Genomic DNA, 26,863 nt, shown 5'->3' on the forward strand with positions numbered 1-26,863 from the left:
CAGTTGTTTGCTGAGTTCTCTTCTACTAGACCCATGTGGCACTGGACATCCAGAGGGAAGAAACTCTCATCTTCTCCCAGGAAGGCTGGGGTAGGAGTGCTCATAGACCCATGGGATCCTAGTGGCAGAAAGAATTCAACCCTGGGGGCCAGCCCTGGCTCTGGCCCCTGAGTCCCTACAGCAGATTAAAGTCACAGAAACACCAAGTCTCCTGACCCAGAGCCTCCTAGCCACAGAGCCCACACAGCCTTCACCACGACTTCTGCCCCTCTGCCTCCCCACCTGGCCACTTCACAATGGGCTGCAGCCACACAGCTCCCGTGAATCTGGCTTTACACTGGCCTTTCTCTGGGGTTGGGGTGAGGTTCTTTAGGGCTGCAGCATGGGGCGATTTCACAAGAAGGACCATGGAAAATGAGGACTTCTGCTTGAAGTGCTCCAGGCCGGCCTCCTAGTCACCCTTCGGGATAGCTGGTCAGGACCTGCACCGGGTGTGTGTGGGTATATGCACGTGCGTGAATGTGTGCATGGGAAGACCACGTTCCAGGAAGAATGAGCCACCACCAGGACAGCAGCGGGAGGCGTGAGGACAATGATAATGATCACAACGCCTGTTTATCGCGGGCTCACTGTGTGCCGGGCCCCACTCCTCACACTGCATTAACATGCACTCACCTCAGCTTCTGGGCACCCCACGAATTGAATACTCTGTCATCCCTATTGTACAGACAAGAACACTGAGGCACAGAGGGGCTCGGGCCCTGCTGCTGAGAAAGGCAGCGAGGCGCTGCACCCATGCCGTCTGTCTGCAGAGCCCCCTCTCTGCCGGGCACTGCTCTGCCTATGAAATGTGAAAAGTGCAGCATATGTTGGGGGAACAATGAATAATTCAGCTTGGCAGAAGCACAGGGTATGCGCTATGGAGACAAGCCTGGAAAGAAAGGCGGGGGTCTTATTGATGAGGCTCCATGATGCCAGACAAGGCAGCTTGCCCTTAAATCTGGGCCATGGGGAGCCATCGAAGGTATTTGAGCTGTGGAGTTACACGAGATGCAACACATGGGGAGAGGCTCATGCCTCGAGCCAAAAAGGTGTCTCAGCAGGGCATGCTCTGGGTCTCCCTCTGATCCCATCTCCGGCTCCCTCTGCTCACGGCCTCCCAGTGTATGCTCTGCTGTCTTTCCCTCGGGGAGGGCACACATCTCTGCCTCCCCTTGCTGCTGTGCATCACCTGGGCAGCCCCTCTCTGCTTGTGAGCACTTATTTTTAGAAGCGTTTGACAATCTTCCAAGGGTCTAAGACGAACAGATGGCCTGTCTTAAAGGCTCGTATGTTCGCTGGTTTGCACTTCTGACAAACGGTAAGCGCACTCGAGAGCGTGCCGTAAACAGCGCTGAATGAATACTCTGAGCACAATTGAGCTAATGCACATCATTAAAATTAGGAGTGAGTGACGGCCAAGGCTCCCTCTACATGTCGCCCAGTGACGAAGCCACTCCTGGAGGGGCCCAGGCCATGACGTGGACATTCTCTTCCTCCCCCAGTGACCCCGGGGACTCAGCAGGCCAGAGTCGCCTCATCTACGCTGAGGGTGACATAGGAGATCTGCCCACACAGAGGTGATGCCCATGTTCTGGCACCAGAGGGGGCCAGGGACTCGCTGGCCTGGGACAAAGCCCTGATGTGTCCTGCAAGGTGGAGAGCGAGCGAACAGCAGCTCCTCGGCTGTGAGGATTCGGAGTTTTCCGGTCTCTGCCTCCCAGACAGTGAGACAGCCTGTCGTCTGCCACTTGGAGCAGCAGGAAGTGAGCGTCGCAGCTCAGCCAGGGAAGTCAGCTCTCCGGTGGCAGCCTGAAAGCATTCAGGGAGACCCCAACTTCCAGGAAGCAAAGACATGGGGGGCAGGTTGATGAGCAGGAGCAGAGTACAGATCCAAGAGCCATGGGGGTGGGGGGCACAGGAGGAGCAGCTGCCCCCCGTTGGCCTCTGGCCAGGCTCTTTGGCTAGTTTCTCCAAAGATGATGAGGTGCCTGTGCAGGCAGCCCAGGGCAGAGAGGGGAGTGCTCCTTTCTCTCACCTGCCCCCCGGACACAAAGGACCAAAGCACGTGGCCCGGTTGGCAACCAGTTCCACGTCAGGGAAACATCTTACCTCCTACAAAAAGGTGGGAGAAAATGTTATTGTGAAAATAGAGTCTGATAAACTTCTAAGGGTGCACGCTCCATCCTCCTGCACTTTGAAATAAACCCACTGGACAGCAGATCCCCAGAAGCAAAGAGAAGCCTTGATTAGGAGCCTAGTCTGCAAAGGTTCCTACACAGAGTCACCCAACAAAACACAGAAACCAATGTCACCTGCCCTGGGGATGTCTGCATGTGAACTGGCCACTTAGTCTCTGTGTAAGTGGAGAGTTGGGGAAGGGCAGGACTTCTGCTGTGGCAAGGGGCGCAGCTGTGACAAGCAGAAGGAGGGGTGATGTCCTGGCCTCTAGCAGACTTGCCATTTGGAGGCCAGCCCGTGGCACCTGACCCTGAACCCTGAGTTAACTTGACTGCTGCTGCGCTTGCTGCTTCTCCAGAGGCGTGGGGGTCCCGCGGGGCCAGGCCCCTGAGGGATGTGTGCCTAGCAGACTCAGGACTGGAGCTCCAGGGTTCCAGCAACGGATGACCAGGAGTATGTGGATGCTTACCGGGCCGCTCCCGAGCAGAACTTCTGCACCAACCCGATCCACCTCATGTGTCGCTGTGGAGTCACTTCAGATCGAAGCAGCCAGGTACTACCTGGACCCAGGCCAAAAGTCATCCCAAATAGGGATTGATGCATGGCTGCCTGTTCTCGAAGAGCACGAGGCAGAGGGATACAGTTCCCACAGGGTCAGGAGCAATCCGACCCACCGCAAAGCCTGGAGGTGAGCCCTAGGCAGAATGGCGTGAAGCAGTGTGGGGCTTAGGAAGGAGTGGTGATACAGGCCTGTGACTCCAGCACTGAGGCTGAGGCAGGAGGACTGCAAGTTCACCTTCCACTTTGGCAACTTCATGGGAGGCATCCCCCCCAAAAAATAAATAAATAAATAAATAAATAAATAAATAAATAAGTAAAAAGGGCTCAGTGCAAAGGTCCCTGGGTTCGATCTCCAGCAAGGTGGTGTGGGCTGTGGGAAATCGGGTTCCAAGATCAAGCCAGGGACTCCTCTTCTCACAGGGAGGCAGATCTGCCACTCTCATCTCAAGTCCCACATAATACACATGGACCACTTTGGAAAGACCCAAGCGGCCTATTGCCAGGGGTGCCAGACTCTCAAGAAATTGTCGGGGAGAGAAGATGAGTTCTGGGAGACCCACTTGTAGCAGGCAAGACTTCTCCAACCTCTCGTGTGTCTGGACCAGGCTTGGAGGCCTTGGCGTTATTGGGACTATGAGTGTGGCCCAGGCCTATACAAGGCAATAAGTCCACATGCGCGCGCTTGTGTGTGTGTGTGTGTGTGTGTGTGTGTGTACACACACACGTGTGCACGGGGGAGGGTGTGCAGGCAGCAATTTCAAGAACTCTGTGGGAAATGCCCATAAGCCCCAAGCCATGACTGCCTCTTAGGTCTGTGAGCTAGCGGTGGCCCAGGGTCTAGTTTGGCAGAAAGTGTCCTTTAGACATAGTGGCACATGGCTATAATACTCCTCGTGCACATATTCCTCCTCTGCTCTGGGAGGCCAAGGCAGGACTGCAAGTTCCAGTCAGGCCTAGCAAGTTAGCAATGTGGCAAGACCTTGTCTCAAAATCCAAAAAGTGTGTGTGTATGTGGTGTGTGTGTGTGTGCGTGCGTGCGTGTGTGTGTGTGTGTGTGTGTGTGTAATAGAAGTCCCTGGGTTCAATCCCCAGTACTTCTTTGGTGTTTGAAGCACTATATACCTGTCAATCAAAACGAGCCTGCAGGTTGAACCTGCTTGAAACCTCTGGTATTTCTAAGGGCTCCAAGGTTCCCCAAATATCTCCCCTGTGCTACCCAGGCAGGGATCCTAGGCAAGGTGGAGGTGGGGAAGAATTCCCTTAGGTGGCAGATGGGCTCAGTATTACTCAGGGTTCTCCTTCTAAAGGAAGGGGACAAGGGACAGTGAAGCTCGGAAGAAAAGATAAAGGGCAGGAAGCGAAGGTCAGGACCACTGGCAAGCCTGTGTGTTCCCAGGGTGCACCTGGGGTCTGAATAGGAGATAACCTCCTCCTGCTTTTCCAGTCAGAGCTTGGATGGCTGTCTCAGAGGTCAGCACCATCTGCCATACTACCTCACACTCCCACATGCACACATGCACACACCACACGTGTCACCCCCACACATGCACCCGGCCTTCAGAGGACTTCAATGCCCTCTCCTCCATCTCCTGTGGGGGAGAAGGAGGGAGCCGTGTATTATGCGCTCACCCTGTTGGAGTGTTTAAGAAAGCAACATATGAGGCAGGACTTCTCTGTACCAACATGCACACGCATTGACAACCCACAATTACACCCCCCATACCCTTGTCTGTCCCTCAATTGCACGCGCGCGCGCACACACACACACACGTGCACTCACACACTCGCACAGACACCTCATATTTCACATACAATATATACTGTAATGCCCCCCAAAACTCTTGGATACCCCACACTCACACATACACAACTCACTGATACTCCACTATCAAACCTACATACCCTCATGAATACCTCTCAGTTACATACTTTACCACATACTCCCTGATATAATCATACACAACTCATGCACTATGCTCCCCTCCAACACACTCATGGATACCACACACGCATACACATACACTCTCCCCACTCCTGCTACCCCACAACCACACACACATACATTGATACAACATAATGACAGACCCATACATACTTACAGATACCCCACAATCACACACACACACAATCACTCACATACCTTCCATACACACTGATACCCCTGTCACACCCACACATACTCACGGACATGCCACACTCACAAACACCCCATATCCACTGATACACAATCATACTCCCACATCACACTCATGGATACCCTGCAATCACACCCGCACCTTTGTACACACTCAGGAACACTCTTCAATCACATGTCCAAACTCACACAACCCTTACTATGTGTGGGCATCACGCCCACTTTATCACTGGGAGCTTTGTCACTCCCAGTGATAAAGCTGGGAGAGGCCCAGGGGCTCATGGGCATCAGCGCATCATGGGTACTGCTGCTCCTGTATCTGGCCTTCCCAGCCTGTGCAGCTACCTGCCCCAGCCCCACACATTTGGTGACCCTCCACCAGCCCCCAGGTGCCAAGGACATGGAGACATTCTAAAGCCCCCTTCCTGGTAAAGGGAAGCTGAGCACACAAAGCACTTCTGAGGAACCTGGTCACTGTCATTAAAAGAAGCAGGGCTACAGGGGATCTCTGCTTAAGCTCCAGTGGTCCCAACCACACCAGAGGAAATCGAGACCCCCCGACCAGGCCAGATGGTTCTCTTTGCTCAGGTGTTTGCTGGCCCAGCCTGTACATCTTTTCCAGGTCCTTTAATGCCAAGCCCCTCTGCTCAGCCCCCAGAGGGCTTCCCAATGCACAGTGCTCCTCTGCCCAGGCTTTTCCAGGACTCTTCCTCCTTGGGCACCTACCCTGTGGCTGCCTGTAAACCAGGGGCAAAGCAAACCCCCCACTCCCTGGCTTAGGAAGCTGCAGCCACTGCCCTGGCACATGTTGGACTTTTTCTTAATAGTGGAAGAGAACTTTGAGGACATTAGGTTAGCTGAAATAAGCCAGTCAGGGAAGGACAAATACTGTCTGGCTTCTCTTCCATAAGTGCTTAGGACAGTCAAATTGAGAGTGTTAGGAAGCTGGATGGTGGCTGCCTGGGCCTGGGAGGAGAGGACTGGGGAGTAGGAACTGAAGGAGCAGAGCTGCAGTTTGGTAAGATGAAGAAGTCCTAAAGGTAAAATGATAATGGATGCACAATATGAATGTACTTAATTTCATGGAACTGTACTCTTCTAAACCATTAAGATGGGAAATGCCATCACCAATCAAAACAAAGTGGGAGGAACCTGCAGGGTAAGCAGGACAGGTTAGAGAGAAAAGAGGCTGCCTTCTGCACCAACAGCCAAGGCTCAGGCCCTTCCTGGGTGGCCACCCTCACACCTCTATCTCCAGGGTTGGAAGAGGCATAGGTGTGAGTACAAGGGATCTACAGCATCCAGGGGACACGATGCCACCCTCCAGGCACTAGCCTTCTCTACTTCCACAAGGGGCTTCCTCTGTGATGCTCCAGTTGCCCAGGAGATCAGTGCTGTGGCTCCCAGTGCCAGGCTATGGAAGATGAGACCCATGAGGGACCTGAAGGCTCTCACCCCCAGCACAGAGGCCTCAATGCCATCACAGGGAAGGGGCTCGGTTTTCCTTGGTACTGCAGTAAGGAGCAGGAAGACGAGCTCGAGGCACACCTACACACAGTCAAAATTCTGCTACAATGGAAAAAACTCAAGCGGGAGAAAATTTTTGCCCTTGAAATTCTTCTGACTCTTTGAAACTCTTTACAACTTTCAGTATTGATTCATCAAAACGCAATGAGCAAACCCAGTTCCAGACCGAGTCATTGCCTTTCACAAACCAAAAATCAGGACAAATAGCCAATAGCTGGGGCAGGTTACTTGAAAATCAGGACTGTGCTGGAAAATCTAGGTCATACGGTCACTAATTATACAGAACACGTATGTTCAAGTCCCTGAACTAACCCAGTGCTTTTAAGGTTTTGTAAATGAGGCATGAAAACTTTGATCAGATACATTTCTACTTTCTCCTAAATTTCTGTGAAAAGGTACTTTCTCACATCGTCAGATTTTCTAGAAAACTAGCCTCATTGATAAAGAGCTGTCCTGTAAGACACTGAGAGTTGCTGCCTTCAGGAAACATGGCCCAGCAACCCCCGATGGCTCCTGGAACCCACATGTCTGAGCCTCCTTTGCACACAAACCCCCAGGCCAGAAGTCCTGAAGACGGACCTAATTCACCATGATGAATTGTGTGCAGGCGCCAGTGACCAAAGCTGCAGCTGAGACTGATTACAGCTAATGATTGAGACGGTCCTTGTGAAACATGCAGGTATGTACACTGTCCCCAGACTGGAGATGATGTCCATTGTGACACAAAGCAAAGAGCGAAGGGTGATCCGCACAGTCCAGAAAGGCAGGACTCCACCGGCTCCCAACATAGCTGGTCAGCCTCAAGTGCCTTCTCTGTCCTTTCCAAAATACTCAGGCCCCAACCAAGCTTTGGGCAATCTTCACCAGCCCCACACCTGCTCCAACACGACCGAGGGGGGCCTCTCCTTCCACACCTAGGTACAAGTCTCTGGCTTCTAAGAGGCAAACCAAGAGTCATTTCTGCCCTGGTCTGTCCCATCCTATTCAACTAATAAGAGGGTGCTGTGTGTGTGTGTGTGTGTGTGTGTGTGTGCGCGCGCGCGTGTATATAGTTTTTAAAGTGGAACTAGGCACAGGTAATTGTTAGATGTAGAATTTAGGACATATGCAGAAGATATCATAAAAGCTGTGTAGTTCATTCATGTACCTCACACTCAGTAATGATGGGGGGTGAATAGGTAGATGGTAGGTAGATAACAGTAGATGAGTGAGTATATAAGTGTGTATGTAGATGGATGGGTGGATGGCTGGGTGGGTGGGTGGATGGGTGAGTGGATGGCTGGGTGGGCGGATGGCTGGGTGGGTGGGTGGATGGATGGATGGATTGGTGGGCACATGGATGGATGGATGCTGAGCAAATGTGTGGGTAAGTGTATGGATGAATGGTGGGAAAAACAGGAGAGTACAGATAAGTGGGTAGGAGGGTTGGTGGGCTGGAGTTCAAATATTCTTTGGGCACCTTCTATCCCTGTGCCACAAAGCAAGTCACTTTATTCCTCTGAAGTACTCATTCTGTCATCTGAAAGGTGGGGCTAATACTATCAACTTCCTAGGCCTACTATGAGGTTCAAACTGACTGATACATGGAAAAGCTGTTACAGCACATAGAAGGTTCTGTGGACATTTAGTCCTGTCATAACTACAACTAGCCACACTCAGACACACAGATAATTACAAATTTGTGATGTGGTAGCTTCAGGAGGAAAAATTAGGGGCCCGAAGTTGGTGCCACAGGTCAGGGACGTGGCTGTCTGTAACATGTCTCTAGGTCTGATCTGGCAGAAGACCCAGTCACTGTGTAGAGGAGCAGCCTGCCTCCCATTTCTCTCCTGCTCACAAACTCAAATCTCAATGTATAAAATATACCCCACCCTCCCTTCCCACGGGTCTCCTACTTTGACACCCAGGACCCAAGACTCAGTTTTCAGGCATATAGAACAATGGGAGTGAAGGACACTTCTAGTGGCCTCACTGAGATAATATTCGCAAGCTGGATTGAACCGGGGAATCACATCCCCATGTCCACAAGGGACAGCTCATTGATGACCTGCAGAATATGGTCCAGAGGCTTCCAAGTCTGATTTTTTTTTTAATCCAACTATTTAGTGTGGTGGGAAAGGAGACAGACCTCGGGCTGGTGGCCTTGGTCCAGCACTGAGCAGCTCTGTGGCCTCAGCTTCTCTAACTTAATAATAGAGACATTGTAGGACTGAATATTTAATGTATAAAATCCTAAGGACAATACAGTATTGAGCACTTAATAAACACTAGGTAAATATCAGCATTATAATTTTTGGAAACCTCTGTTTTGAAATATAGACAATCATTGAAAGCCTCCACCACCTCCAGGCTGATACACACACACACACACACACACACACACACACACGCACTCTACTCTTAAGAATGTCTCATGTTACCATGGCAGTGGCTTTTCTCTGGGCTTGTCCTCACTGTTCTATGTGAAGAGAGGCTGGGATGGATCATGCTGGATGAAGCAGGTTCCCTCACCATCATTCTCTGCCCCAGCAATTCCAGCACCTTATTACCTCCTTACCTTCCATATTTCCCACCAATGCCATATTTTGGCTCTTCAAAGACTCCAGAGAGTATAAGATGCTCCAACATTTGATGTACGCAAACATGATCACTTAAGCTATCCCACCAGAATGAGGTAAACCAACTGAAGAGATTGTAGGCTGAGAATAGTTATGCATCTTCCCAAGTGTCCAGGAAATACAGGAACAGCGACCATGTAATGAGCCCCTGCACGGGCCACAAACAGGACGACCTGCTTGCTCTTCATTGATTACCTCTCCTTTTCCAATTGTCCCCATTTTGCTGATGAAGACATTGATGCTCTTTGTGAGCCTTTCTGACAAAGAAGCCTTGCTAAGTCCTCCAGTTTGGAGTTAGCCCAAATGACCCAGTTTGGAGACGACTCTTCCCATCCCTCCCCCTGTCCCCAGCTGGGCACTTCTCCTGTTGTCTCTTTGTGCCATTTACAGGAGACACCAATCTGGAGCTGTCTCCTACCTTCACACGTGGTCTAGCCACGCAGCAAAGCTCCTTGTAGCCCGGATGAGCTGCTCCCTGTTTGATTTTGTCTAAACTTCAGACGCAGAGTAAGTGGAGCCATATTCATTATTGACACAGCAAAATTAATTTTCTGCCATCTCCTCCCTCTCCTCTCCGCCTAGCCCTCACCTCCACGCCTCCCTTGTGAGTGTTGACGGGCGGCTGCTGACTGGTGCTCCTGAAATGCCAACTTGCATTTCTCATCATTAATTTCTTTCTAAATGTCATTAGTAATTGTTCCTGCTCTACCAAAGAGCGCAATCCAGGCTTCCGTGGAGAGCACCCTCATTTCGTCTCCCAGCTGGTGGGGGGCCTGGGCTCCCTCCCCCAATAGGCCAGAGCCAGCATCCTAGCAGGAGGCAGCTGGCCCCACCCACTACACTGGGGAGACAGGCAGCAGTATCAAGAGAGGATCCGAGGGGCCGGGGAGATGGCTCAGTGGAATAAGTGCTTGCCTGGCAAGCACAAGGGCCTGAGTTCAATCCCTGGTTCCACCGAAAAAAAAAAGAAAGGATCCAAGCCCCAGTGGCATTCAACAACATAAAGCCTGTCACCCAAGGTGTGGGAGCAGTAGCTGCTGCCCAGGTTTGAGCGGGGCTGTCTAGGTTCAAATCTCGTCTCTGCCACTGTCTAACTGACTTCAGTTTGCCAGCTGTTAAGTGGGGATAACGGCACCAGATCATAATGACAGGACTGCCTTCTGAATAGTCACTACCAATGTCCTGCCACAGGGCCTGGCTGTTGCTATTACTCTTCACTGGCTCCTGGCCTCTCACCTGAGTTGCAGCCTCACGTACTAGCTGTGCAACGTAACAGTAAGGAGGTGCCTCCCTGAGTCTGTCCCTCCTATCGAGCGGGACAGTAACTGACAGCAACTCCACCATCTCCACCTCCAGCGCTGCCCCCCCCCTTCATCAAGTCTCTCAGATGGGGGCAGCAGGGCCACAGGCCCAGAATTCCACTAAGTGCAAGCATCAACCCCAAGACCCACAGCCTCTGCACCCCACCCTGCACATGGGGAAGCCTGTGTGTCAGGGCCTCTTTGTCTGCATCAGTGAGAGGCGGGGCTCTGTACAGTGCACACCTCTGTGGGTGCTGAACCAACAAGGCACCCACTGTTAGGAGTATTGTCATTGTTACTAAGAAACTGAAGGCATTTGGTCCCAGCTGGGACTGAGCCAGCGAGGGGCTGGGCTCTCAGCGCACACAATGGCCACAGGCTCGAAGCTCTTGGCAGCACTCCCATGCCCATCTGTCGTGATGGCATGGTGCCCCTCTAAAGTTGGTTGGCCCCCTGCCCTAGGGCATGAATGACAGGCTCCGATGGGCAGACGGGAAGCCCGAGGCTGATTCTAAGTGCCATCTCTGCTCGGAGCTGGGCCTTCAGGGGAGCCCCCCCCACCCCACCTGGGCCTCAATACACTTTGCTGCTCAGATGAACCAACCCCTGGGGCTCAGGAGGGCATCTGGACAGAGCTGGGCACAGGCTCCTGCCTTAAGGCCACCCTTCCAGATGCCCCCTCCTCGCCCCCTCCACATATCCAGGCTGCCCAAGAGGCGACAGCTCTGTGCCTCAGGAGTTGTTCACAGTGTGGGTCCCACCACCTCAACTGGCCTCTTGGGAGGTAAAGCCTACCCACTGCCCTTAGCACCCAGAGAGGCCACCTTTGCTCATAGGGGCTTTGGAAGTAACTGTTTCTCCACTGCCTGGGCTCCGAAAGCCAAGGACACGGGCGCTTGAGGCAGGCTGCCTGGGCTCACAGCTCTGCCTCAAGGACTGTGTGCACATGGGCAGCCTCAGTTTACTCATCCATGACAGGTAGATCTTGTTCCCACAGCAGGTCCCAGTGCAACCCACCTGAGGAGAACTGCCAGGATCTCAGTGGACACCAGCAACGACAAGCTCGCTGCTGCCCTGGGCTTCCTAAGGACAAGGAATACTGCAGTGCCCACCTCAGTTTCTCCAAGTGTAGCCCTACGCAGCCGCATGGGGCCCTGTAGGATATGCAAGGCCCCCGGTGGTGGCAGCAGGAATATGGTGATGAGGTCCCCCTTTACTGTGTGCAGGAAGGGCCTTGTCCCACTGGACAGTAGGCAGGACGAGGCTCTCAGACACCATCTGCAGCTGCTAAGACAGTAACATGAGATGGGCCACGCGTAGGCCCAAGTCTCCCCTATGCTGTCCTGGGGACCCTACAGCAGGTGAGAGAACAGTCCAGGCCCGTGTGCAGGTTGAGCAGCCCTTACCCCAAAGGCTTGGGACCAGAACTATTTCAGATAGGCTTTCAGATTTCAGACTACTTACAAAGTCATAAATGAGAGATCTTGGTGTTATGGCTTATGTCTAGATGTCCCCCTGAAGCCTCATGCAGTCTTACGTGAGGCTTTCTTGGGGGGGGGGTGCTGGATATAGGGAGTGTGACACTGGGATTGATTCATGGTGCAGTGTGAGAGCAGGGGCTAAAGGCACAAGTGCTGTTTGCCATAAGGCCTAGATAAGATATAAGGGATTGAAAGAGCTGTGGTCCCTCCTCCCTGTGGTGTGGCTACTTTCTCCTCACCATGAGCTGTTGCTCCCCTGCTGTGCCTGTCTGCCAGGCCACCCTGCCTTAGAGCCAGTTGATTACGGACTGAAACCTCTACAAACCGTGAGCCAAATAAACCTTTCCTCTTTTAGCTTGTGGGCAATGAATATTTTGTCTCAATGAAAAAAGTAACTAGACGCTTGGGGATCGGACCCCAGTGTACAGCACGATATTCATTTATATTTCATATGTACTCTGTATACATAATCTTGCGGGAATTTCATATAATTTTTAAAAATTGTATGCATAACAAATTTCACAGTCTCAAGACCAGATGCAGTGGTGCACACCTGTAATCCCAGTGCTAGAGAGGCTGAAAACAGGAGGATCACTATGAGTCTGAGCTGCGTAGTGAGACAGGGTACTGAATACATTAAAAAAAAATAGTATCGAATTTTGCACTCTTTTTATGTTAATGCACAAAACATTTCAGATTTTAGAACATTTCAAATGTCAAGGTTTCTTGGTTACAGATGGGCAACCTGATTGATAATAGATACATACTCAACTTCTAGTCCTTGTTAGTGGCAGCAGAGCCCCATAGCAGGGGAGAGGCAGAGGACAGGCCTCTTCATGTCTCTGTCACCTAAACACTTCTCTGGCACAGAGCAGGTGCCTGACAAACATTTGCAAGCCATTCTGAGCACACGCATGCACAACTGACTAAATGAATCAAAAAGGAGTGAACAGTAAGCCTGCGGGTACCCAGGCTGTGGTCACTGTGACTATGACAATGATGATACGGACTGATGCACAGCAAGCATTGACTCCGAGCTGCAACAGGTGCTGAGGGCTTATAGGCACCGCTGCCTGCTGACCCCAAGCCTTTCCCCATGTCCTGGAACCCAGAGAAGGCCAGCAACTTGGTCAGTCACAGAGCTGCTTGGCATGTGGGGCTGGGGGCTGCAGTGAGGCTGGGGGCCTCTTATATAGTATGGGTACAGTATGACTGTGCCGTGCTGCCATGTAGCAAAATCCGGGCTGTCCTGGGCTATGGTCTCCTGCCCCAGTGGAGAAAGCAGGAAATGCAAAGTATTCAAATTGGGAATCTGCCACCATTACTTTTAGAACCCTTATCTTCTATGACTGCTCTACACATGGGAAAACCCAAGGCTGTAGACTTTGCCCCATTTAACAGAGGAGGCAACAGAGCCCAGAGAGACACAATGCCTCCGGCAGAAAGTGATGGGTCGGGGTGAGCTGGGGAGGGCGGGAGGACAGCAGTCAGCATGGCCCGTGCCCTCCTGCACTCCTGGCAAACTCCTTTAACAACAGATTCCAACCCTCCTGGGTCCCACGCTCAGGCCGAGCCCCAGGCACTGCACCTCCTCCCATGCTAGGGTAGCAAGGACTGGGCCATCTTTAAAGCAGGAAGCGGGAAGATGCTGTTACCCACAGGAAGTGCAGCCAAAGAGTTGAATACTAAGTATGTGCCTATAGCACTTTTACTTTTTAATTATTACTAGTTGGGATTATCTGGCTGGATCTGACAGCAGCAGTACAGAGACAAGAAAGCTGGCTTCTCAGTTACCCATCTTGTAAGGTTCTGCAAGGTTTAAAGTGGGCTCCCATAGTCTGAGAACTGCACCATTCCTCCTTTTTCTCCTTTCCATGTTTGTGGTTTCCCCCCTTACTTTCCAAGAGCTAAAAACATGGTAAAACGTATGGGGCAGGAGTGGTGGGGGTCTGGGGGTGGAGGAGGGCACGGATGGATGGTGGCTCCAAAACTCACATTTAGTGAGAAACCAGTAGACATAGTTACCTAGAACCTAGAATGGCATGGGTGTCGGAGATTAAAATCAAGGACTGGAAAAGCCCAAGGAGGGACAATTGGGCTGGGGAAAGGACTCAGCAGTCTAAGCGCCCTCCTGGCAAGCGCAAGAACCCAGGTTGGATCCCTGGTACCACATGCTGCGCCAGCCCCACAACCGAGCATGGTGGCTCACGCCTGTAACCCCAGGGCTAGGAAGTCTGAGACAGAAGGATCGCTGTGAGTCTGAGCGTAGCAAGACCCTGTACCAAATAAATAAAAGATTAAAGGAAAAAAAAATAGGGGGAATCAGGAAGGCCTTCTCAGAGATGGAACCTCCTGAGATGGGCCAACGCAGAGGGAGGAAAGGCATCTAAAGAGCAGAGCAAGGACGGAGAGGTCAGGCCAGGCCGGTCCAGAAGGCCGCAGAAAGGCGGCTGCTCCCTTGCCTGCTACCCCTCCCCAGGAGCTCTGCCCTGGTCTTCCCTTCCTGGGGACCCTCCCCTTCCCCCGCATGCACTTGCTGCACTTAAGAATGTGGGTGAAATGCGAGCCCTTACCAATCACCTGATCAGATGTTTCATCCTAACATTCCCTCACCCCTGCCCAACGTATACACACAGCACTCGCCCCATCACACCAATGTTTTATTTTTATATTTATTTATTTATTTATTTATTTATTTATTTATTTATTTATTGGTGGAACCAGGGATGGAACTCAGACCCTTGCGCTTACCAGGCAAGTACTTATTCTATTGAGCCATCTCCCTGGCCCCGCACCATTGTTTTACAGTCTTCAGAATTGCACCCTCTGAGCCTATTGACTCATCAGCAATGTCTTCCCTACAACGTCAGCTCTCTGCAAAGAGACTTGACTTTTCAGTTTGATCCCAAGGCCCGCACAATGTCTTCAGGACGTGACACATAATGAAAGCAGGGGGAGGGTCATGCCAAATGACAGACCCTCAGGGGCCAGGCAGGAAAGGTCCTGGTGGAGCTCAGACCACACCCCTAGCACACAGATCCCTCCCCCTGGCTGACTACCAGGACTCAGCCTGGCAGGGTCCGGCTTACCCCATCATAAGGGCTCCAGGTTGCTTGTTAGAATACCTAGTTCTGCTTTTAATCAATTGTAATCATTTAGCTGGAAGCGGCATGATTAGGCACACACAAGCAAACAGCGTGAGCTAATCCTTTAAACGTGCCCACTGGATGCTGGGCTGGCCGCTTTGCCGCCGCGGGCCGCTTGCAGAATAGCTTCCTGCAGCCCCAGGCTTTGCTGGGGAGGGAGTCTGGATTCTAGGGTGTGGGGCAGGCCCACAACTCCCCGTACCCAGTCCACCAAGGAAAAAGTTACATGTGCACGTGTGCACGCTTGCTCGTGTATGAAGGCACCTGCTGTGGGCTTGGAAGTGTCCAGGGGTGCAGCCCCTACTGGTGCTGGGATGCCTGGAGCTCCACCCTTAGCCAGGCCTGTGTGTCATGCAAGGCTCTATCTTGGTCATGGCCAGCACCAAGTAAGTCCCAGGCCACTAAAGGGTTGGAAGTGGCAGCACCAGGAAGTGGGACGTCCCTGTCTTCATGACTAGAACCAAGTCCTCCTCTGCCTCAGCCCAGTCTGTTCCCCTCTCCAGTCTGGAAGGGCTGCAGACTCCCTGCGCCTGATGCTCAGCTGGGCCCAGTGCAGGCTCCTGCCAGAACCGGCCCTCAGTGCTTCCACCTGGCTCTCTGGGAGCACATTTTCTGCATCCCCTGCTACTGCCACTCCTGCTACCTGCTTGGCCCAACTACTAAAATAGTTTCTGGGTCCCCTGATAATGAAAGCTTTTTATAGTTCAGCACTGCAGGCCTCATTTAAATCTATTAGCTCATATAAATGGCAATTTATTTAAACTTGGGAGGGTTTCTATTTGCCTTGGTGGCAAAGACAATGTGGCTTTGCCTGTGGCCTTGCCACTTGCTCGAGCTCAAGCGAATCACAGGGCTTTCAGAACCTCGGTTCCTTGGTTTCCACATGGGATGAAAGAAGCCACTTTATGATTGTGCAGCAACCATCCAGGTACGTGCTGAGATCTTGGCCTGGCTCACAGTGGATATGCAAAGAGGGGCTGTTGTGACTCTTTCTTGTCACTTTTGAGGAGCCAATCTGCCTCAAAGCTCCGCCTGGCACGGCTGGCTAGAGTGTCCTCCTGTGTATTCCCTCGAGGTGATGGAGAACAGGATGCAGGGAGCTCTCCAGATGTGGAGACGGAGGTGCCATCCAGGCGCAGTGTCCTTGGGCACCCGTGAGGACCAAGGAACAGCTGGGCAGCTGGGCAGAGGCTGCAACACCCCACAGGTTGGCTTAGCCCCGGCAAGGGGCTGCCAGGGCCCCAGGCCTCCATCTGCAAGGCCTGCGGCTGGAACAGTGAGGCCAGCAGCCCTGACATTTGTAGGGACGTCTCATCTCACATCTCTATGCCATCTCCCCTGAGCCTGGGCACAGCTGAGGATATAGGGGACAGAAAACAAAGCCTAGGCCAGACCCATGGAAGAGCCATGGCGGGCCCCACCCCCGTGCCACCCACACCTACTGCACCTTGCCCTGCTGCCCTGGCATTCAATTCTCTTCAAGCCCTGATGTGGGGTTCTGACACCCATATCCTTGAGGCTTGGCGGGGCCCCACAGACGGGTGGGTGCATTGTCTCACTTTGCTCCACCTTGGGCCAGAAACAATGAAACTGTAGCAAACTCCAAGCAGAGGGAGCCCTAAAAAGCCAGAGATCCTCAAGGTGCCAAACAGCTAACACTAATAACAGTTTCCATCTACTATGTGCCAGCCATGGGCTAAGGGGCCGTGCAGTAGGGCTAGGAGGCAGGACCCATGAACATCCCTTCCGCAGGCAAGGAAACAGAGGCATTGAGACAGAGCCAGGTTTCCAGCACACAGCCACCCTCACAAAGACGACGCTCCAGGCTTCACACCCTGCAAGCTCCAGACAATGGAGTGTGTCACCTTCCACTTCCAGCAGCGCTCCCATATAGGGGATATCTGCACTGCATACTTTGCCTGTGTGCCCCTGCCCAAGCAGTGCCCTCCACTTGCTGGTTTATAGTGAGTGGCTCTTGGGAGATACAACTGGGGCCAGGAAATGGGGGTGGAGGGGGTCGATGGTGACTGATACAGCTGGCCATGCTGAGCTTCAGATTCACATCAAAAATGTTCCCCAGAAGCCTCATGCGTTCCAGAGTAGGGCTTTGGAAGGTGACTTGAATCACAAAGGGGGCTCTGTGGAATCAGTGGTCTCAGTTCCTAATTGGGTGGCTCTAAGCAAAAATGGTGGGGAGAAAGGGCCTGGCAGACAAAGGCTGTTTAACCCACAGCAGCCAGGAAGCAGGGGGAGAAGAGGCTCCAGGGACAAGAATATGCCCTTCTGAGCTAGCCTGATAGCTCAGTGGACTAAAGTGCCTGCTTAGGCAGAGTGCAGCGGCCAGGGTTCTGTGCAGGCCCCACCCCTGGGGCACGCTGAGACAGCGATTGAAACTGGGCATGGTGGCACAGGCCTGTAATCCCAGTGCTTGGGAGGCTGTAAACAGGAGAATCACTATGAGTCTGATCTATGCAGTGAGACCTTGTAGACCATGTCCTAAATACAAAAAATAAAACAAAATAAAAATAAAAAAAGAACATGCCCTTCCAGGCCACACCCCCAATAGCCCACGTCCAGTCAGGTCCTAGCCCCTCCACTTAGCTACTGACCTCATTGTTGGTGATGCAATCACCTTCCAGACACATGAGACTTCTGGAACTGGGGGGACACTTAGATCTAAGCCACAACAACAGCTGAATGTGGTGTTACAAGGTGGCGCCTGCTGCAAAGAGGCAGATCACTGGAGTCAGGACCAGAAGGGCACATTCTTGTCCCTGGCTCCTCCCTTCTCTGTCTCTGCTTCCCGACTGCCATGTGATGCACAGCATTTCTCTGCCATTCCCTTCACCATCCCATTTTTGCCTTGCAGCCAGCTAGCTATAGACTGAACTCTTGAAAATCGCAACCCTTTCTCCTTTACATTGTGGATATTGGGCATTTTGTCCTAGGTAGGGGAAAGTGACAAATATTCTTTTCCAGGGCTCTAGAACCTATCACCTGAGAGCTGGCCACCCCCTGGGACCACTGTCTCTGTACCTCCTTGATGATTCTTTTGGCTAACCATGTACACCCCCTCTGCTGAAATACCTCGGGGGGTGTAGACCTGGAGTGGACAGGAGCCAGGATGGAACTGGGCCCCTTCCTCCTGGCATTGGGAGCCCAGAAAGTCAGGCTTCAGAGCAAGAGCACAGCACAAGCCAGAAAGGGGCAGAAGACAATCTTAGAGAAGACAAAGCATCACTACCTTGTTGAAGTGACACTTGGTTGCTGGGAACAGAGTCACCAAAACCCCAATCTCACTTTCTGCTCTTGGCATCCAAAGCCACCCCCATGACTCTGCAGTTTACTTCCCCTTATGCTTGAGCTAACTCTGGAGAGTGACGCCTGAGCCACGATTGTGAAAGACCAACATCCACATCCTGAGTTTCTGCCTATGCTCAAAATTCGGGCCTACTGAATGTGCAGAGAAGCCCCCCACTGCACAGAGCTTAACGTGCCTGAAGGCAATGGTCCCTGCCTCCCTACCACCACCCTCCCAGTCTTCTCAATTGGCCCTAAACACACTGCTAGGAGCTGTCTGAGATCAGGGTAGACTTTGAAGAGCTAACACACTGTCTACTCTGTCCTTTCTCTTCTCTCGCCTACAGTCCCTGACAAATACCAACCTGTTTTCTGTTGATATATACTGGTTTTCTAGAATCCCATGTCAATAGAACACATGCACAGCGCTTTGTGAGCCTGGCATTCACGTTCCACCCATGCTATTATTTGCATCCACAATCACTTTATCATTAAGTACCAATCGCTGTATGAATGTGCCTTGTCACTACATCTGTTAACCGCACAACAAGAAGGGAGTGGGCTTCCAGTGAGGGCCCATGACAAGCAGAGCACACAGAGATCCGGGTATGAGCTAAGCTTCCCTTTCTCTCGACCAGCACCTAGGAGTGGGTGAGCTGGTTCACCCAGGGCCAGCGCACATGTGAGTTTCACACGAAACTCACACTCTCCTGTCGTGTAGCAGGGCCACTACACGCCAGCCATGCGGAGAGTTCCCAGTGCTTGCACACCTGTGGCTCTCGGGATCAGTGGCTTCTTGTTTCTCCACGTTTCCTAGGGGCTGTGGGTAGTATCACGGAGCGGTCCTCCTCTGCTCTTTCCCATACCAAATGCTGCACTTCTTTAGCAAAATGTCATTGAAAGGCTTTGCTCCTTGGAGCCAGCCCCCGGCCCTTCCTCGCCATGGCTTTGAGAGCTCTTTATGGAGTCTGGACACGAGTCCTTCATGGGATGGTGATCTCCAGCTTTCTCCCACTCTGTGACTTGAGATTCTTTTAACTGTCATCTTTCTAAAGCAAAGTTCTGAAGTTTTGCCACAGAATGCAAATCAGATTGCACCTGCCCCCTGCTTTCGTTTCCCGTCACCATGAGGATGAATCTCAAGGTTCTTCACTGGAAGAACTGGGACTCTTGGCCCTTCTTCATCACCATCAACCCCAGCGGCCTAAGCTGTCCCAGCAGGGCACCTCGCTCCCACCCTCCACATGGCCTTTGCACGCATGGCGCTCTGCCACAGACGCTGTGTGCTCACCACCGGCCTCCACTCCCACTCACCTAGCAGCGCCTCGCCCCCTCCCACAGTGCCTTGGCCCATTACCTAGTTTTAATCTGTGTCACTGATCATTAGGAGAAGATGTCCACCTGTGGGCAAGGAAGGCCCCTCGGTGCACCTTCATCCGGCTCACCACTGATCTCTCAGTTCTAGAACTAGCGCTCCATAAAATGGGGCCTTGGCATAACGCACAAATGCACAGCAGAGTTCTGTTCCCTCTTGGGCTCCTAACCACGGTTACAAATATGCCCTGCTTTGTCCAAAGTCTTTTGAATTACTCTCAATCTTTTAGGCAGAGCAACCCATACTCAGAATCAAACAGGACTTGAACCTCCCTCATTCTAGAAATAATGCTCCTGTTAATGTAGCCTAAGAAAGCATTCTACTTAGAAGCAGATATGTCAGTGGTGACATGGAACCAGCCCACTGGGGCCCAATCGCGGCTCTAATGCCCCCAGCCCCCACCAGTGCTTTCTGGTCCTAAAGTGAGCTCAGTCCTGCACTCGCAGCCCTCAGTTCCTTGTAACTCCCAACACCAGTTTCTTCTAGCCACCCTGCATGACCTCAAGTGACATAGGCCACAGGAGCCAGATAAGGGTACAACAAAGACAGTCCCTCTGGCCGGGCCAGGTCCCCTGCTGCCTTTCTCAAAACCCCCACGCCACTTCCCTTCCACCCAAACATGGCCTCCCAGTCCCAGATGCAGCATAATGACAATGACAACTTCAGGGTCTGAAAACCCTCTTTATAAAAACCAGAAAATTGCTATTCAGGTTACTTAGCGAAAGCCATTATTTGCATAGACTTGGCATTGATACAACACTTCCCCATTTAAATGGTCTGTAATTAAAATCATTAATTGCAGAAAATAGTGGCTCCTTAAGGCTGTAATTTTGTGAGGTTCTCAGCATTCAAAGACCTGACTTACAGGTCAACAGGGTAACTCAGGAAGTCACCCGCTTACATGACCCAGTCTTGGGTTGGGTTTGTCCAAAGCCCATGGCAGGTGGAGCCAAGCGGGATACAGTTTGCAGCAGGCAGCTTCCTCTCCCTCCACATGCGAGAGGTTGGGCTTCATCATCCCAACGCCCATGAAGCTCCCAAAAGCCAGGAATGGGAAACTTCTCTGGGAAAATCTTACAGCAAATAGAGAAGAAATCAGTCATCCTTCTCTTGGTGTCCGGCAGGACAGCAAATCCAGTGTCCTAGGGCAGGGACTGAGCAAACCCAACATGTAAGTAAATTGCAGTTTCTACGTGCTAGTGGATTTGCAGAGGTCTGCCTGCTGCACTTTAAGAAAACACCACCTACGTGTCAGGGGACAATGCCTATGGGTGGCCAGGCCCAGCAGGTGAGGCAGATAGGGCAGGGCAGGCTGCACACTGCACTCAGGAGAGGAGGCCCTCAGCTCATGTGAGCCACAGAATTTCTCGCCCACATGCATAGCACAGAAGGCCGGGACACTGGGTGTGGGTCTCTGGGGATCCAGGCAGAATCCCAACCTCCACTGATGAACCCCTTGCCTGGCCTGGGTCGGGACAAATGTGTGCCTAACTCTGTCTCACACTGTCACAATAGAATAAAGACCACATGAGCAACAAAGGTCTATGAAAAATCAGAGGGGCTGCCCAAGGATGAAAAGAACCTTTCAGCAAACTGCTAGGCATTTTATAAGGGCTCGACCATCTGTGGGTCTAGGTCACTGAGGGCCAGGAAAAGAGGCCTTCCCTGCCCCGGATATGTCACCCAAGAAACCAAAGAGCTTTTGTCCTCAGCTGGAGATCAGGGGACACTGCTGGTTCAGCCTTAGCTACTCTGGACATCCTGGCAGTGTGGGCCTCCTGCCCACATGTCTGTGTGGGGTTTTGGTGGCCTTTCTTTGCAGGGCAGCTGTGTTGTGCAGGGCAGCTGTGTGTATGTGGTGTTCCTCTGTGTACCAACATTACTGTTTGTCCACAACCCTGGTGGGAAGGTGTGTGCGTGAGAAACATCCTTTATGTGTGCAGTGCCTCATGCCATGTGATTTTTCCTGCATATGTGTGGTGTTTCTGGAGGGCACATGACCTCTCAAGTATTGATAGCAATTTCTTCAAAACCCAGTGGGAGAGAAGGCGGTTTCACCTGGGCACAGATCTTGGTCTTTAGGAAACCAATGACAGGCGAGCACAGAGGGGCACTGTGGTGCTCCAGGCAGTGCTGCTGTGCTAAGGGAGGATGCCAGGGCCCTCTCAGCTACTGCAGGGGCTGGAGGAGCTGGCCAGGCCATGGTGCCTGTACCCCAAGGGCCACAGCAGCTGCAGTACCCCTTCCTCCATGTCCAGGCCAAGCCAACAGCCATCGCTTCCCAGCCCCAGCCCCTGGCCAAACTGGACACAAGGACAAAACTCTGTCAAACAATGTCGGTGGGAAACAAAATCCTGCAAAGGGGAGGACTGCCTGGGAGACACCAGCAACATGAGCTAGGCCTCTGTGGTCTCTCTGATCAGGTGGCCCCAGCACCAGCCCCACCCTCCAGGCTTTGTGGGAGGCCCAGGACCTCAGGCCCTCACTCACCTGCAGCTCGGTCTGGAAGAAGAACTTCTGTGGGCACTGCGAGCAGTCGTAGATCTTGTCCTCCTGCCCATGCACGGCAAAGATGTGCTGCTGCAGCTTGTTGGCCTGGACGAAGACTGCACAGGACACAGCAGTCAGAGTTTGACACCAGCCCAGCCACACCAGTAGGTGCCCCCGCCACTCTGAAGAAAGGATCACCCAGGCCTGATGAAGCTGGCCACAGGGTACAACTGGGAACGTTACCAACACCTGCTATTAATGTTCGACTAGGCCCCAGGACAAGGGGGCCTCAAGCCAGTTAAGTTGAGCTCTGCCATTTTATACGACCTTGGGCAAGTCACTTAACCTCCCTGACTTTCATTCACATCCTCACTGCAAAACAGCTCAGTAGAACATGAACCCTACTGGGTAACTTGGAAGACAAATGGATTCATGAAGTGCTTAAAAGATGACCCCAGCCAGGCAGGTGGTGCATGCCTGCTATTCTAGCACTTGGGAGGCTGAGGCAAGAGGAACATCATGAGTTCGAGGCCAGCCAGGGCTATGTAGCAAGTCTCTGTCATATAGTTAGGCCAATCCATGCCTCTTCTTCATCAGCATCAGCCAGGCACCTCTGATCGTGAGCTCACAGACCTGTAAGGCAAGAGCTGTTGCTATTCCCATTTAATGGATAGAAAGACGGAGGCACCAGAAATATCGAATGACTTGTCCATGGACCCACTATGAGCAGGAGGCAGGGTTGAGACTAGACTGAAAGAAGCTTAGCCCAGTGTCTGGTATGAGAAGTTGCTCCAGCAGTCTGAACCACTCTTCCTGTTGTTGAGGTTACTGACAGCCTCCTCCGAGTGTGATGGTGACAGATGGGCGGGGGCTCCTGAGAGGAAGCAAGGAGGCAGCAGGGTGTTCCAGGTCTCCTGGGACCCCAGAGGGGTGGGAGTGTGGGGGCGACCTTCCCAGGGCACAGCACTCTCTCCAGGCCTGTCACAGAGCAGGTCCCAGCCGTGGTCTCACAGTGGCAGGGGTCCCTGAGACAGCCAGGCTCGGGCACACACAGGAGGCGGCCCCACGGCAGCTGTGTGTCTGGGAGGTGAGCACTTCAGAGACGCCCTCCCGCCAGGCGCCCTCCCGGGGTTGGGCTCCCGCAGTGGCAGACAGCAGATGTCGGGAGGCAGGGGAAGGCCAGGCTCTCCCACGCACACCGGCTGCCATCTGGGCAGCAGGAGGGGCCTACAGAGCCCCAGAGACTCGCCTCGGGCTGGGACAGCCGCTAGCCTGGGCTGGCAGCCAGTCTTGGGGCTGGGGACTTGGCCAGTAGGGCTGTCCTTGACCCCTCCAACCTGGAGCAGGGATGGGACATGAGCTAGGCCAGGGCCAGGGAGTTGGGCCAGCCAGGAAGCAGGGCCCCTCCCCCCAATGCTGGACCTAACTCGTGGCTTGGGGGATAAATGTGGGTCCCAGGAAGGGCAGATTACAAAAGAATGGCAAGCAGGGTTGACCAAGTTCCCAGCAGCTATGTAGAGAAGCAGGGAAAGGCGCACCCACCCTGTCCAAAAGGAAAGGTCAGAAGGTGGTGGTCAGGAGGAGTGTAGGTGAGCTCTGCATGGAGAGGGGGGCAGGGCAATGCGCTGCGGCCATCAGGGCCAAAAGGGACAGCAGCAAAGAGGGCTGGGGCGCAGCTGTGAGGGGCTGGCCTGGGTCCCACGTGCCATGTGCCCCACTGTCACACACCCAAACCTTACCTGTGAAGCACACAGGGCACTTGAAGGTGCCACCCATGCCCTCGAAGCTGTGCTCGATGAGGTGGCAGAGGAGCTTGGCCGGGGAGTCGAACATCTGGTTGCACAGCTTACACTCATGGTTGATGCCTTCCTCTGCAAGGAAAGCCCAGGACAAGTCAGTGACTGCTCCAGGCATGAGCCGAGAGGATCCCCCAGGGCAGGTGTGGGGGACACAGACACCAAGATTCCTCTGGAATCTGATGGCCCAGCCCCCAGTGGCTTGTAGATCCCAGGGGGCCAGGTCCACATATGTGACTCTGGAAGACAGCACTGGTTCTGTTTTCCTGCTGGTCAAAGTCTATGTTCAACAGCCTGAACTCTGAGACCATATTTGCTGTGGGAAGGAACCCAGAATGAGACACCGGACGGAGAAGGGAGCTCGAGTAGGATTTTTAAACATCAAATCAAGTATTCACTGGGTGTGTGCTACGTGCCAGGAACTCTGCTCTGAGCTGGGGATTCTTCAGTGAACCATTCAGGTACTACCCTTGCCTCCATCCTGGCGGAGGGCAGGAGACATACTATAGAAATGAGCGGCACACAGTGAGGCATCAGACAGTGAGCTATGTGGGGGCACCAGCAGGGGGCAGAGTGAAGGCCTGAAGCAAAAGGACAGTGCCCAAAGCTCAAGCGCCAGGAGGGTGGGCAGGGGGCAGGAGGTGGACAAGGAAGACGCCTTGCCAGCTACTGGTGGATTCTGGGATTTTACTCCAGGAGTGACCAGCGGCCACACTGGAAGATCATGCAACAAACAAAACACTCCCTCCCTCTCCAATGGCCTACCCAGGGGACTGCAGACAAGGAGTGCCCTCCCTGTCGTGCTTCCAGTCTGGAACACAGTTCTGTCTCCTCATGTGGGAGCTGCCACAGCCCCACGCCGCCATGCAGAGGCACCCAGACAAAAGAGCCACGGAGAACCAGCGTGACACCAGCAGGAAGGAGCCTCAGAGTTGAGGGTCTGGCATGCAGGCAGAGCTGAGTTCAAATCCTAGCTCTTCTTCCTCCAAGCCATACACCCTGGGCATCCATTCATGCCGAGTGTGTCGAGGAGAGCTGTCTGCATCCCTGCCTTGTGGCTGCGAGGGGACGGAAACAGATGCCCACGGCCCAGGGGTGGGCAGCGGGTGAGGGGAGTTGCCTGTTTCAGCATCACATCACCCAGAATCTGGAGTGGGTTCTGCAATTACTGTGTGATTACTAACCTCCCTGTGCCTCAGTTTTCTTTTGTGGAAAAACTCAACAACCTTCCTCTTAGATGTGATGTGAGAATTAAGTGGCTAAGAACTGTGAAGCAGTCCCCGGCATACAGCAAGTGTTTAATAAATGTTTAACTGCTGGGTACATCAGTATTGGCAAAAACATTATCTGGGACAACCCAGGACACTGCTCTCCCTGAATTCCCCCTGGGAGCAAGTCTCACCAAAGGTGCCAGGTGCTCTGGTTTGCCCTCCAAGGCACGAATTAGGTAGCAGAGGGGCTCTGCCGGTGGCAAGATACAAACACAGATGGGCTGAGGCTCCTGGTTAGTCCCTGAGTCCCCAAGCCCTGGCAGGGGCTGGCAGGGACAGCAGGCATGTCCCCCAGCCTGGCTGTTCCCCGCCCCCGGCCACCCCTCTGCGGAGGCTGGCATGCACATACACGTGTGCAGGCAGGTGGGCCTGCCCCACATAGCCCACTGGCTGCAATCTACCGGGTGTTTGTCGTGCCCCTGGAGCCCCAGCAACTAGGCCACACGCACCCGACAGAGTTTCAGGTAGATCTTCCATTTATGCTAGCGCAAAAGGGATTCATTGACAAGTTTAGGGACATAGGGCGGGCTCAGCACGCTCGCCACCCAGGCCCCATGCACGTTCTCTCCTCCCACAGCGAGACCCTCATCATAATTAGAGATGGCCTCCGATGTGGGGAGCTGCCTCAGCAGACCCCCACCGCAACCCCTGCCCCCTGCATAAACAATGCTTCTCAGTCACGGGCCGAGTATGGGCTCAAGGGATGGATAAGGCTCTTCCTTTCTATGTGGTCTCCGAATCAGAATGCAGGCGGCTCTTGACATTACTGAGGCACAGGGCGTGTGACAACGGTCACTGTGCAGAGGTTGCCATGAGAGGTTATAGCGTCTGAATCTCAGAGTAACCCCGCTTGCTAGGTAATGCAATTTCTAGGAAGAAGAAACGGGCTCAGAGAATCAGACCCCTTGCTAAGGTAAGAAAGCCAGGCAGAAAGGGGTGTTGCTCCGAACAGGGTATAAAACTGTACTAGTGTGTCTGCACTCCACCCTTGCCCGCCGCAGTACCTCCTGGCAGCCTCACCACATGACTACTTGTTCCCGGGCACGGTGAGCCTGGGTTCATTTCACCATAGCCTACAAGACAGTGGTCCTGGCAACTAGCTGTGGGCTTGTTGATGTTCTGTGCTACTCTGGCTTCCAGACCCTCAGACCCCACCTGTACCTGCGGGAGGGGCTCGGGAAATGGTGGTGGAGGAGAGGAGCGTGAGCCAGGCCCTCTGCCCAGCCAGAGCCGGCACGGGGGCTGCCACAGCAAAGGCAGATTTACTGCTCTCAGCCGAGCGGGCACCTTTAACCGCTGGCTGTGAATAGAGACATGCCTGTCTGATATACAAACACCACGAGGACAAAGACGGCTCCTGCAACTTATAAATCAGAGAAATCACGTCTGACAGTCACTTTCCGTTCTCCGAGTGCCGAGCAATTCATCAGCTGATCCCCTCTGATTCATAGAGGCAGCTACACCCAGCGCCCACATTCATAAATATGTGCACAGTCAGGCAGCCTGGAGTAGCGAGCAGGTTCTGGGCCTAAATGGCTGCCGGTTTCCCACACCACAGCCCCCAACTGGTTTCAAAGTGATGTTCTGGACTAATTAGATCAACTTCTGTTGGAACCCTTTTGTCTCTCTCCCCCAAGAGCTTG

At 53.0% G+C, this 26,863-nt stretch overlaps 1 protein-coding gene across 6 annotated transcripts in view; it reads right to left on the reverse strand.

Annotated features, from left to right (window-relative positions):
* The window catches only part of Znf423 (zinc finger protein 423), a 326,405-nt gene that overhangs the window by 4,883 nt on the left and 294,659 nt on the right, over positions 1-26,863 (reverse strand). For 5 of the 6 annotated variants that reach the window (XM_004643385.1, XM_023703516.1, XM_004643386.2 and 2 more), the window contains 2 exons: positions 23,893-24,024; positions 22,154-22,269 (listed from right to left, as the gene is read on the reverse strand). In XM_004643385.1, coding sequence (XP_004643442.1) covers positions 22,154-22,269; positions 23,893-24,024 — 248 coding nt within the window. Of the gene's footprint in view, positions 1-22,153; positions 22,270-23,892; positions 24,025-26,863 lie in introns of those variants that run through there. The other variant, XM_023703517.1, reaches the window with a different exon arrangement.

Source organism: Octodon degus, unplaced genomic scaffold, assembly GCF_000260255.1.
Source record: "Octodon degus isolate 3935 unplaced genomic scaffold, OctDeg1.0 scaffold00173, whole genome shotgun sequence".
NCBI lineage: Eukaryota > Metazoa > Chordata > Mammalia > Rodentia > Octodontidae > Octodon > Octodon degus.